This window comes from Nelumbo nucifera, chromosome 5 (assembly GCF_055504915.1).
Source record: "Nelumbo nucifera cultivar China Antique chromosome 5, China Antique-T2T, whole genome shotgun sequence".
Taxonomy (NCBI): domain Eukaryota; kingdom Viridiplantae; phylum Streptophyta; class Magnoliopsida; order Proteales; family Nelumbonaceae; genus Nelumbo; species Nelumbo nucifera.
This window is the reverse complement of record NC_142653.1, coordinates 15,317,723-15,329,972: the sequence shown is the minus strand read 5'-3', so window position 1 is coordinate 15,329,972 and position 12,250 is coordinate 15,317,723. Positions and strand designations below refer to the sequence as shown.

General features: G+C 38.0%; 1 protein-coding gene across 2 annotated transcripts; it reads right to left on the bottom strand.

Annotated features, from left to right (window-relative positions):
- LOC104604300 (bifunctional riboflavin biosynthesis protein RIBA 1, chloroplastic-like) lies at positions 1–10,969 on the bottom strand. Of its 2 annotated transcripts, none has more exons than XM_088887870.1 (8): positions 10,575–10,969; positions 10,340–10,416; positions 8,913–9,309; positions 8,608–8,829; positions 6,965–7,287; positions 2,501–2,630; positions 1,260–1,556; positions 1–576 (listed from the first exon to the last, which is right to left on the bottom strand). In XM_088887870.1, exons 2-8 carry the CDS (start codon positions 10,384–10,386, stop codon positions 313–315), a joined length of 1,680 nt encoding a protein of 559 aa, XP_088743996.1. In that variant the 5' UTR covers positions 10,387–10,416; positions 10,575–10,969; the 3' UTR covers positions 1–312. The 2 variants fall into 2 exon arrangements, with proteins under 2 accessions (XP_088743996.1, XP_088743997.1); XM_088887871.1 differs by lacking the exon at positions 10,575–10,969 and having other exon boundaries at positions 1–202; positions 284–576; positions 10,340–10,530.
- Between the last annotated feature and the right edge of the window lie 1,281 nt (positions 10,970–12,250).

The window sequence follows — 12,250 nt, the reverse complement described above, 5'->3', positions numbered from 1 at the left end:
TTTTATCGGAAGGTTGCGTCCTCCACAAAGCTGTATAGAATTCAAGAGGGAAAAGTAGAACATTCCAAGTCATAAACGGATCATGGATAATATCTGACTTAACACTTCAATTCCAAAACTAACTGGCATTTATTGAAGCCAAAAACTTCTCGAAATTTCCACCCTAGGCCAAGTGAATTTGGTCGGAGGACAACCCTTGAATCTGTGAAATTAAATGAATTGTTGATGGATTGCGAATTCACACATACAAAAATGAGATGCACGAATGCAGCATAATATGCACCTCTATATCGTATCTTCCAGCAGGCAGCATCATGTGTCAGCATTCGATGTCTCACTAGTTGCTGGTTTTCCATTTCCACCTGTATGTCCATTTAGATGGCCATTGAATTCAGGATTGTAAATATGACCCATTTTCAAACGTTTTGTCTCCAAATACCTCCTGTTCTCTTCTGTTATTGGAGTCAACAACGGGACCCTGCCCACAACTTCCAAACCATAGCCTTTGAGCCCAATGTACTTTGAAGGGTTGTTTGTCATCAGCCTCATGGTACGAACACCAAGATCTCGCAATATCTGCAATTAGTATGACAATTAATTCAACTATCTGAATGGAGTCTACTGTCAAAAAATGGAAACTCTGCAATCAGAAAATAACCAAAATAATTAACCAATTATATGTTTATTCTGTGAACAATGAAATCTACTTCAAAGTTACACAAACACCCTAACCCACCCAATACTCTAGAACTTAGGTTTTTTTTGGTTCAAAATTGAGACTCCTACAATTTGGATAAGCTCCATGCTCCCTATCCACTCTACATCAGGTCACTGAGGGTGGATGTAGTGGCCTGCTCCTGGCTTGTCTGGTTTAACCAAAAAGTTGGTTAAAGGCCATTACCCAATGTTGGTCCCAGCTATCTGGGGTCTTGGGAGGGGTGGACTGGATATGGTCCTAACCATTTGTACAAAGTGCATGCTTTCAGACTTGAACCTGTGTTCTCATGCATGACAGCCCAATATTTTACCGTTACACCTTAGCAATGGCCCCTAACCAGAAAGGATGGTTGTCATCGCCTTTTATTTTCTTTATTTATTTATTTATTTTTTGGTGGGGGGGCTGACAATTGACCACTACAGCAATACAAAGTGGTGGATTATTGAAAAAGCAGAAGACCAATAACCCAAAGAACAATTTTATGCTCATTGATTTGATTATTTTAGCAAGAAGCCACATTGATGGCTTCAAACTTCAGTACCTGTGCACCAATACCATACTCTCGTGAATCAACAGGCAATCCCAGTTCTTCATTTGCTTCTACAGTGTCACGTCCATCATCCTGTAGGTTGTATGCTCGGAGCTTGTGGCCCAAACCAATGCCTCTCCCCTCGTGTCCACGAAGGTAAACTAATACACCCCTACCAGCTGTCTCAATCATCTTCATTGCAAGTGCCAGTTGGTTCCCACAGTCGCATTTGGCTGACCCAAATATGTCTCCAGTTAGGCATTCAGAGTGTACTCTTACAAGAATATCGTGCCCATCCCCAATTTCACCCTGTTTACATCATGAAAGCAATTATCATAACCAATAAAACATAAATACACTAACTGGAAATTATACCTCTTGATTTTGGGACATGGTAGGGAAGGATGTATTGTTCTAACCACAGCAATGATTTTGATCCTAACATTAGCAACAAAAATAGAAAAATCTTCTTTCTAGACAAGTATACTGTTGGGACCCAAACACTCCCTCCGAACCCAACTATAGGAGTGGAGCAGGCCACCACCGAGCAGCATTTCACTAGAAGACAGAGAGGCTAGCGTGACATGCGGCAGAGCCTCCCAGAGTTAGTTACACTGCCACCAGAAGATATTCTCTCCATGATTGCATACATGTAGGCCAGCTATATAAGGCCCTGATCATGTAATAAGTGGCGTGAATGAATATCCCTTTCAGCTCTCTCTCTGAGTCATTTTCTTCCAACCTTTCCACTTTCCCTCCCATCTTCTGTTTCAGGAGGTTAAGCCACCCTCGAAGGGGCTTCCGAGGTGAGCGGTAACTCACCATATACAATATGCATGCCATAAGACCAGATGCATCTGTTATCTCAGTACAATAAGGCCAACAGGTTTTATGCTGTGTAAGTTATCTTAGGCTGAACCAACTTCTTCATGTAGCAGCACAGAGTACAGCTCCAGTTCAGTTGCATATCAATTTAATTTAAATGTGAAGTTCTTTTAGCTAGCAGGATAAGTTGGTTGATAAAAATCTGATACCTTGACAAATCATTGGTGACCATTTTGAATGTCACAGAGTGAAGACACATATGGCCTCTTTTTACATTAGAATATTCCCAAACAGCCAACATATGGCCTCTTTTTACATTATTTTAAGTTTTGTCTGTCCTGTATGCACTCAGAGATTTCAGTAATTCATAAGATATGAAAAAAGAAAAGAAAATGCATATGCATGAATACTTCAATTCCAGACCTTACCTTAACCATCGCAATATGCTCCATTCCATCCAGCAATGACTTATAACAGTAGGCCCTGAAAGCTCCCCATGCTAGGGGTAATGGTGCAGCAGAAGCCCTCTCCACCAATTTGTCTCTCTTCCTCCTATATCTGCCAATTGTGAACATTGTTTAGAACTTAGAACAGAACTTTGTTCCATCAGATACAATAATAGAACAAAAAACCAGCTACCATGTAAAGAAATTGTATTATTTTCCAGAAAGGGAAAGTAATTGTTAGATGTGACAATTGATACAAAATGACAATCTGAAAATCTCCATTGTATGGACACCACTCAATAGACTTCATTTTGAGAGAGAACTAAATTTGTGACATTAAACAGGACAGAAAATGATGTTCTACCATGCTAGGTTCTTACCTAAGATGTGTCCTTTGTCTGGTGCCACAGGACCTGTAATATAGTCCAGAGCACCATAATATGCTCATATCCTGTATAATAAGGGATGTGAAGAATTCTACATCTTAACCCCATCTTAAATGGCTTTCTCTATCTGATGTAGGATGATAAGAGAATATCCTGATAGGGTGAAGAAGGGGTATTAAAGATCCAAATTATGAGTTACATCTAATGATCTAAATAGAGAAGAAAAAGAAAAGAGAAGAATATTACATCTTTGGTGATAAAACAAAGAATAGAAATGAGAGCAAGAAGGCCAAACTTTTGTCTGCAGGTAACTTCAAGACAAACTTTTATTCTGTTCATTCAACTTCTAAAACAACTCCAATAACACTGTACTAATCCTACTACAACTAAACAAGCAAGAAACAATTCCAAGATTGATCCAAAGAAATAGAACGACTCAAATCTTGTCATATATTGACCCCCACGGTGCTCTGGCGTTTGACGCACTCTGGGTAAAAATTAAAGTAGAGAGGAAGGAGAATATAAAAGGGACAGAAGAGTGAAAGAAACAACAGATGAGAATTATTCACCTCTTCAGCTGTTATACAAAGATTACTTCAAATTTAAAAACAACTAAAATTCTGTCCTTAAGAAGTGTGGACAGAACTTAAACATAATAACATAAACTGAAATGACACTAACACCCTTACACTTCATGCCATCTAACAGCTAAATTGACCAAAACTTCCTCAAAACCTGTTGGATTTACAAGATCTTGGTCTCGTTGAATAGATAACTCAAAAAATGGCAGTCAGCTTCTATATGTTTTTATCCTCTTATGAAAAATCCGGTTTGATAAAATACGAACAGCAGTTTGATTGGCACAATACAACTTCATGGGTGTTGATATAGAATATCCAATCTCCTGAAGTAACTGTTGCAGCACATGTAGTTGTAGGTACATGTTCACCACGACTGCAATAGCACAGAAGGCGCTAAACCAATGCTACAAAACACCCGCGATGAGTTTACAACTTGTCACAAATTTGTGATGAACTCAAAGCCTGCACAGACTTGCGATGAGCTCAAAGCCTACACGAGCTTGCGATGAGCTCAAGGTCACCACAGACCTGTGATGAACTCAAAGCCATCGTATCGATGACGAACTCAAGGTCGCCATGGACCTGCGATGAGCCCAAAGCCATCACGAGCTTGCGATGAGCTCAGAGCCATCGCGAACTTGCGATGAGTTCAGAGCCATCACAAATCAGCAACGAAGAAAAATATAATGACTACCGATATCACTCGCGACAGGACGTCTACCGATATCAGACCCGCAAAAGGAAGTAGCATACGTGTACTATGAGAATCCTTAGACGAAAGGAAACCTCGTCCTGGAGAGATCTCATAAGACACGTGGCGAACCCTTAGTAGTATCCCCCTAATAACTGACACTGAATCGAAGATTCCCTTTCCAAATGGGAATCAAACTCTTTTGGCTCCTTCCTTTCAGGACCTCGGGATCTCTCCCTATAAAAGGAGGCATGAATCATAACGAACACACAATTCTGTCAATAAAAGTCCTTAGCCTACCCTTTTTCCCTCTACCTTCCTTCGTCTTTCAAGGAGACCACCGCATGTAGCCTTACCACACCACTCACAAAAGTATGAGCCATAGTCTCGTACTCAACTTCAACAGTCAACACTATTCTTGTGACCACACTATAACCAAATTACTTTGTAGAAAAATACAATACCCTGTAGTGGACCTTCTATCAATCATAGAATTGGGTCAACCAGCACTTATAAAATCTTTGATCTCCAGGTGAACATTGGCCTTGTATATATACCACATCCAAGCATACCTTTCAAGTAGCGCATGATTCAAACTAATACATCCCAATGAGGAATACATGGTTGTTGCATAAACTGAATCAGCACAATGACTGTAAAATAGATATTTGGCTGCAATTGTAAAGTAATTCAGCTTTTTAACCAATCTCCTATACCTTCCTGGATCATCAAGTAATTTACGCTAATCACTACTCAATTTAGTGTTCGGTACATTAGAGACTATGTTGCCTTGGCACAAATAACCCTATCTCATCAAGGGGTCAAGACAATTTCCTTTAACACAAGTTAATGCTATTACTTGATCAAGCCACTTCAATGCCCAAAAACTATCTCAGCTTACCAATATCATTGATCTAAAAATGTTGTTATAAAGAGTGCATTTCTGCCTGAGCCTTTCTATGCCCTGGAAATTAGTCATGGTGGTGACAATGTCACCAACATAAACTACTAGTTTAATGTTTCTAGAGGTTATGACAATGTCACCAGCCTGGTGAATGGTCAACTTGGTATTGTTTCATCCCAAATTCCTTTACCACTTCACTAAATATTCCAACCAAGCTCTTCACAATTGCTTCAACCCATAAACTGTTCTGCGTAGCCTACACAACATATTTTTGGTTCCTAAATGGCAAACTTGAGAGGTTACCCTAGTCAGTTGCTACACATAAACATAAACTGAGACAATTCTGCCCTTAACAAGTATGGGATAGAAGTTAAACATAATAACATAAACTGAAATAATACCAACAGCCCTACACTTAATGCCATCTAACAACTAAAATGACCAAAACTCTCTCAAAATCAAAACATGTTGGAATTACAAGACCTTGGTCTCATTGGATAGATAACTCAGTAATTTATCTAATGACACCAAAATCATGTAAAACATATAAGTTTCAGAGCTTGAAAAAATAGGCTGAAAGAGAGTGACATTAATACAATGTGAACTTTACAAAATTCTAAAATACTCTCCAATAAACATTTCAAACTATATAACCCTCTAAGACAATATACCTTACTACTAAGGCACTAAATAATTAGAAAAAAAAACTTAAAAAGTTAAATTGACCAACAACCTAAAAAACTATGAAATTGCAACTGGGGTATGAACTTAAAGAACTTCATTTCTTCTTCCCAGGTTTCTTTCCATTTCCATGTCTGCAGCACTATCACAGTAAGTCTAAAAAGTACATAAGGATCTTGAGTCATTGAATGTTCCACACTTCCCTTCAAACTTAAGAATCAGGCAAAATCTGATGGTCTAAATGGAAAGAACTTTTTGGGCCTGTCACGTAGTTGCTACTTTTCTTTTCTCCCCTTATGGTTTGAATGAGGGTGCCTCTCTCAGCATATCAAAGTCATATACATATTAGAAGCTATAGAAGCAGCCTTTTGTGCTGGATGTACTGCCTTCTATAGATGAAATGCCAAAACTAACATGCCTACCAGTGCTACATATACATAAGAATACCTAGAAAAGACTTGCAAGCAACATTGTTTACAAAGTTAATGATGTTCAATGATTTGCAAGAATGCCTATATATCAGTATTGATTTGGATGAGAATACAGGTACAACTAGAGCTAGGTTGGCTGAGGTTAAGGTCAACCCTAGCTCAACCTGATCTGTTAAAACCTCAACCCTAAGCCTAACCAATCCAATCTTCAACCCGAGGTTCTCAACCCCAATCCAACCCGATCAATGAGAACAGGTTGGTTGGGTTGGGTTTAGGTTGGACCTTTACCAACCAAATATGCAAAGGTATGCATAACTGCATATTATCATACTCATTAAACTACACATACTGTATATGAAAACAACACATAGATGTCATAGTATAATAAATTTAAACAATAGACCACCCTTAATCAACATTAACTCTCCTCCTCTCACATAAACGTACTTGTATGCATAAAACAATACATGTATCACACATAATCTACAAGAACATATAATTAGAAGTGCAATACACCAGTTTCTGCTTAGGTCAAGTTGTGAAACAAAACTATATACTAGGCTAGCATTTTCCAACCCTACCCAACTCTATTTTTTTCAGGCTGGATTTGGGTTGGCCCAACCCAAGTTGCACTCATGGATAAGAATGGTGGCAATATGCAACTACTAGGGGGGAAACCTTTGTTTAGTTAAAAGAACAAATGCATCTTAATATGTTCTTATAACAACAGATAGATTAAGATTTTTTCCCAAGAGATGTTATTATCTTGTACCTAATTAAATCAGCAATGGATATGATTTTTAAGTTTTCTCTCTGTGCAAATTGCCGGAGCTTGGGCAACCGAGCCATGGAACCATCATCATCCACAATCTCACATAGAATTGCAACAGGATCTAACCCTGCCAACACAGCGAGATCAACAGAAGCTTCTGTATGTCCAGCTCTTTTCAGAACACCTCCCTCCCTATACTTCAAAGGAAATATATGACCTGGGCGGTTGAAATCCTCAGGCTTTGAATCTTTTGATGCTAGAGCCAATACAGTTGTTGCCCTATCATGAGCTGATACCCCAGTGGTTGTACCATGTTTTGCATCCTGCAGAAGTGCATTATAGTCAAGATAGAATGTGACAGCTGATCAAGATAAGAAAGCATAAACATCTAACTATTTAAGATAGGCTTCCATTTCTACTGGTTAATTGAAATGTGCATTTCAATTGATTGTTTGTATCAGAAATTGAACAAAAATGCAAAATGCTTACTGTCAAGTAAGTTTATAGCAAGTCAGCTAACAATCAAACAAATGGGGGAGATGTTGGAAATCACTTGAGGTAAATGATAAAACTCAAGAGAAAAATAGCCATTTCCATAAAGGGTACCTTATCAAGACAAAAGAACATGGGAATCAAAGGTATTCCAAAGAAAAGGGAAAAAGATATTGTAACTAGAATGTCTTAACTGAATTAATCTAGAAAAACCATCAACATGAATGAAAAAATTACAGCATGATTTAAGGACAAGATAAAAATGAGGGATTGTAATACCTAATAAACTAGAGGGAAAAAGTGTCATGTTAGTCTCCTTAAACAAATTAAGCTTTCTTAACTTTTTAAGTACCATGGCCTCTCAAAATACAATACAAATGTAGCAATCAAAAGGACTGAAACCATAACTATTGATAGCAATTACTTGTGAAATTGAACCCTGTTACCTAGATACAGCAAGGACACAGTAAGGATGAGTCTTGGATGCAGAGTTTACATAGATAATAAAAGCATCTGGCATAAATATGACCCAGGTTAAACTATTCATTTATAAAATAGAATCATTTCATTTGAGTTGTGTATAGCATTTGAACCCACATTCTCATAACCTGAAATGGATTTATTTAAGGTTGTGAAAAACTGTAAATGAATTCATTTGCAAGAAATAGCCTCATTGGTTTGTTTATGCTAGGGTAGCCTGGATAGATCCTACAGATTATGGGATTGATGCAACTTTTTGTAGTGCAGCACTCAGGGGTGTCAATAGCACTTGGGTTCACCTAGTGGGGTTCCATTATTATGCTGTTCAGTTCCCCTACACTACTTGACTCTCTTTGATCATTTTTTAAGCTCTAAAATGAAAAAAGGAAAACCACAACGAAGTCATTTTAATCCATGGTGCATCCAAACAGGCTATTAGCAGAGTTTCTGTTCATCATACTTCAAATTAGTCATGGAGGAACCCATACTGAGTTATTTAAAATTTTAAATAGCCAATGATTAAGGTGAACTAAAATTGGCATCCAACTTTCTAGCAAGTTTAATTTATACTGAATATCATTGATTAAGTACAATTTCTTTCTTCTGCCCAATGCTATTACACCTTCATAAGCCATTATTCCAACTATGCCAAGATGAACCAGAATACATACCACTGAAACTGTGAATGCTGTGCAAAGTTTCTCATCATTCTCCTTTGTTGCTACCATCAGAGGAAGTTCTAGCCTCTCTAGGTCTTCTCCTTTCATGCTTACACACACGATTCCAGTTCCATGTTTTACAATAAAAGCCATAGTTGCAGTTGTTACCAGTGATGCCGCCATTATCAGATCTCCCTCATTTTCTCTGTCTTCATCGTCTACAACAATGACTAGCTGTACATGAGCTTTAAGTTAGTAACAATTTAAATGACAACAAGTAGGCCCTACAACCTAAATCAAGATGATTAGGAAGAAACCTTGCCCTGACGGATGTCTTCAATGGCCTCTGGAATAGAAGAGAAGCCTTCTGTAGGATAATCCAAGTCCAGTTCGTCCTTATTAACAAAAACATCATCACTAGTGGAAGCAACATCTGTTGCAAGTGTTCCAAATGCTACTGCATCAGGTTGCATCTCAACACCTTTCTCTCTCTCTCTGTCAATAAGAGAACTTTGTCCTACATCTGCATTGCCTTCGGGATAAGATAAGAGACCACCTTCTCCAGATACTAATGTTGCCCTGGCTTTATAGTCACCCTTGAGTCTTAAGCATGGTTTTCTACTTAGATTGGCGAAGGCTAAATCTGATGTTATTCCATTTGCATTGAATGTATTCATACTATGCAATCCATTGAAGCAGTTGAATTTACGGCATCTACAGAAAGTAGATATATTATTCTTATTTGTGCACAGTCAAGACAAAGGACAAAAGAAGTCAATTATAAGGTTTTAAACCTATAAATGCACTACCCTTGCATGAACTAAGACTTCAAATTTTACAACCTTCTAACTTGAGTTTAGGAACTCATTATTTCTGAGCAGAACAAAAAGAAATCCAATTTTTAAAAGTTCATAATTATAAAAGTATGCACTTCTCTTTCATAAAGGAGATTACAAGAGCATAGTCATTAGGGATAAACCATCTACTATTATGCATGAGAACACATGTTAGGCAAACCTGGGGATCAGGGAGGTTAGAGATCCTTTTATGTAATGAATTTCCATGTTTACAGTCAAGCTAATATGGAGGAGTTCGTAACCAGTGAAATCTATCAAAACACAAATAGTAGCGTCAAAAATATTGGACCTAATTGACCTAATAAAAACAAGTAAAACCACCACTTTCTTCTTCAACCAAGCATGGATATTGAAACTGATCATAAAAATAGACAACAAAACAAATCCCATGGCCCAAATTACGATAATTAAAATAAACGGCCAAAATAAATTCAAAAAATAAAAGCAACAAAAAATCCTGAGAGGAACTAAGAACGGAGAACTGGTTGGATAAATAAAACACTAAGGAAGCATAACGTGTTGAGAAGACAAAGTGAAATGAACAGGCGGGAATGATCATCCTTTTACATTTTTCATAGAATTCATTACAAAATAGAAGAACCCATTTCCATCCAATCTACACTGAAAAGAAAGGCAAAAACATATGAAATTTGTTCATAGAAGCTTTAAACAATACTCCAACACAAATTCGAACTAAAGCCAACTACCGTAGAGGAAAAACATAGTAACCCATGATCTGTATGCGCTTCTCGTTCAAAGATGTAATAAACAATATTTCCATGGAAAATTAGGTATACGTGACAAGATAAAAAGATCCTGAAATCCAAAACATAAGCCCAAATAAGAGATTTCAATATAAGAGGAAAAATGAGAGAAGGTGAGCTCACTGTGAAGAGAAGATAACAGTATGTGAAGAGAGGTTGATGGACGCCATTGCTCCCGCTCTCAAATGTTTCAATTTGACCTGCTTTAATCGAAACCAAGTGCGGTTTCTTCTTACATGTGCATAGAGAAGCCACCGAACTCGAGAAATAACGATAAGCAGCAGCAAAACATGGGAGAAAAACGCAACGAAAAAAGGGCTTCGAAAAAAACTAAAAAAAAAAAAAGTCGTTAGCCCACCACCAATGAATAGACGGCTAGGATTCTGTCTAACCAATACAGATGCAATGAACATTGATATCCCCAGTACGACGGCTTGATTCTTTGAACCTTGGATTCTAAGCTAAAGTCGGACCCGGCCTTTTGGAGTTGGTAATCCAAGGGCTGTTGTCATTGCTTCACTCAGCTTAGCCCCGTGGTCCTGTGGATTGCAGAACTATTCAGATATTCTTATGTGGCCTATGCTTATTTAACGTGGCCAGCTCAAAAGGTCCTCCTTCGGTCAAAGAGATCCCGTGCCCGTCCCTCCGAGTCCGGATATGCTCCTTTCCCAACGCGCCTCACATCGATCTCACAGTATGTTCTGACCGTACATCAATAATATCTTCTGTACTTATTTATTATTCATGACTCAATGCAAAATAGGATGTGGCTGAGGTAGGTATAAGAGAGTCCCAATCTACTCCTCGTGCGCCTCACATAGATCTCAGAGCATGTCCTGACTGCACATCGAGAATATCTCTTGTGCAAAAAATATTATGTAGAGATGTTCCTAATATAAATATAGGGTGGGATATGGCTGAGGTCGGCGCAAAAAATACTATGTGAGGAGCAGATCCCAATTAGTTCCAGCGGACTTGCACTGACCAAAGCAGAATTTGTCCCAATGGTGCTAGGTAAAAATTTCCTATAAAAGAAATAAAAATAAAGCATGAGTTGAGTTGAGTTGAGTATCTTGAGTTTGATTAGTTACCAACTGGTTTGGTGGATTATGGCTTCGCTGTAGCGCACACATGGGATCAAATCCCGTTGCCACACCAGGGTTGGGGCTTTGGCGGTTTATGATCAGTTCACATCTTCACCCCATAATGTCCCACATTACATCCCCGCCATGTATTAGGAACATCTCCCGATGATAATATTAATCCCAATGACATCACCATTGAGAGATATTTACACGGCGGGGATGTGCTATGGGCGTTGTGGGGCGGAGATATGATTTCGTTTATGGTATGGGGATGGGCTACACGTTGTTTAGCTCCAAAAAAAAAAAAAAAAAAAGTAATTGAATCACTAAAAGAAATTATTTAGAAAAATAAAAGTACAAAACGCCTAAACTGCCGTTATGTCATAACGGTGACGGTTGTAAAGTCCACCCATTCTCCCAGTTGCTTTCTAATCTCCTGAAAGTGAAAAACCTACAAATAAGACATTTCTTTATCAAAAGAAACGATCCACGGAAGGAAAATCTATACTGATGGAAAGATAAGATTACCGGAAGGACTTTGAATTGCAGCTCCTTTCTAATTTACTAGTAGCCCTTCTATAAACAGCATCTTGTCCATAAATTTGACATTAATCCGCGGATAGATTTAGTCCACCTCTAAAAATCTTAACACTTAGGAAAAACAATTACATGATTATTTACCATTTTGATGATATTAATTTTTTTTTAAATTAATGATACCGATTGATTGGTTACAAGATCTTCCGGAATCATAAGCAGGGTCCTGAACCCCTACAAAAGAAAATATATCAAAAGGACATACAAAAACTCCATCAAAAAGACGTGGTTGATATTTTACCGGAGCGAAACTGGATAATTCAACAACGAATATCACACTTTTTGGCGTCAAAAAAAAAAATCAACGAAGATCGCTTTCCGGTTGCACTTGCATAGATCAAATATATGAGGG

Excerpts from the sequence above, each read along its gene's own strand:
- LOC104604300 (XM_088887870.1), bottom strand. The coding sequence starts at position 10,386 with ATGGCGTCCATCAACCTCTCTTCACATACTGTTATCTTCTCTTCACA. Across the intron at positions 7,288-8,607 it reads CAGCATTCACAGTTTCAGTG|GATGCAAAACATGGTACAAC; the intron begins GTATGTATTCTG and ends GCACTTCTGCAG. Across the intron at positions 577-1,259 it reads AGTATGGTATTGGTGCACAG|ATATTGCGAGATCTTGGTGT; the intron begins GTACTGAAGTTT and ends TACTAATTGCAG.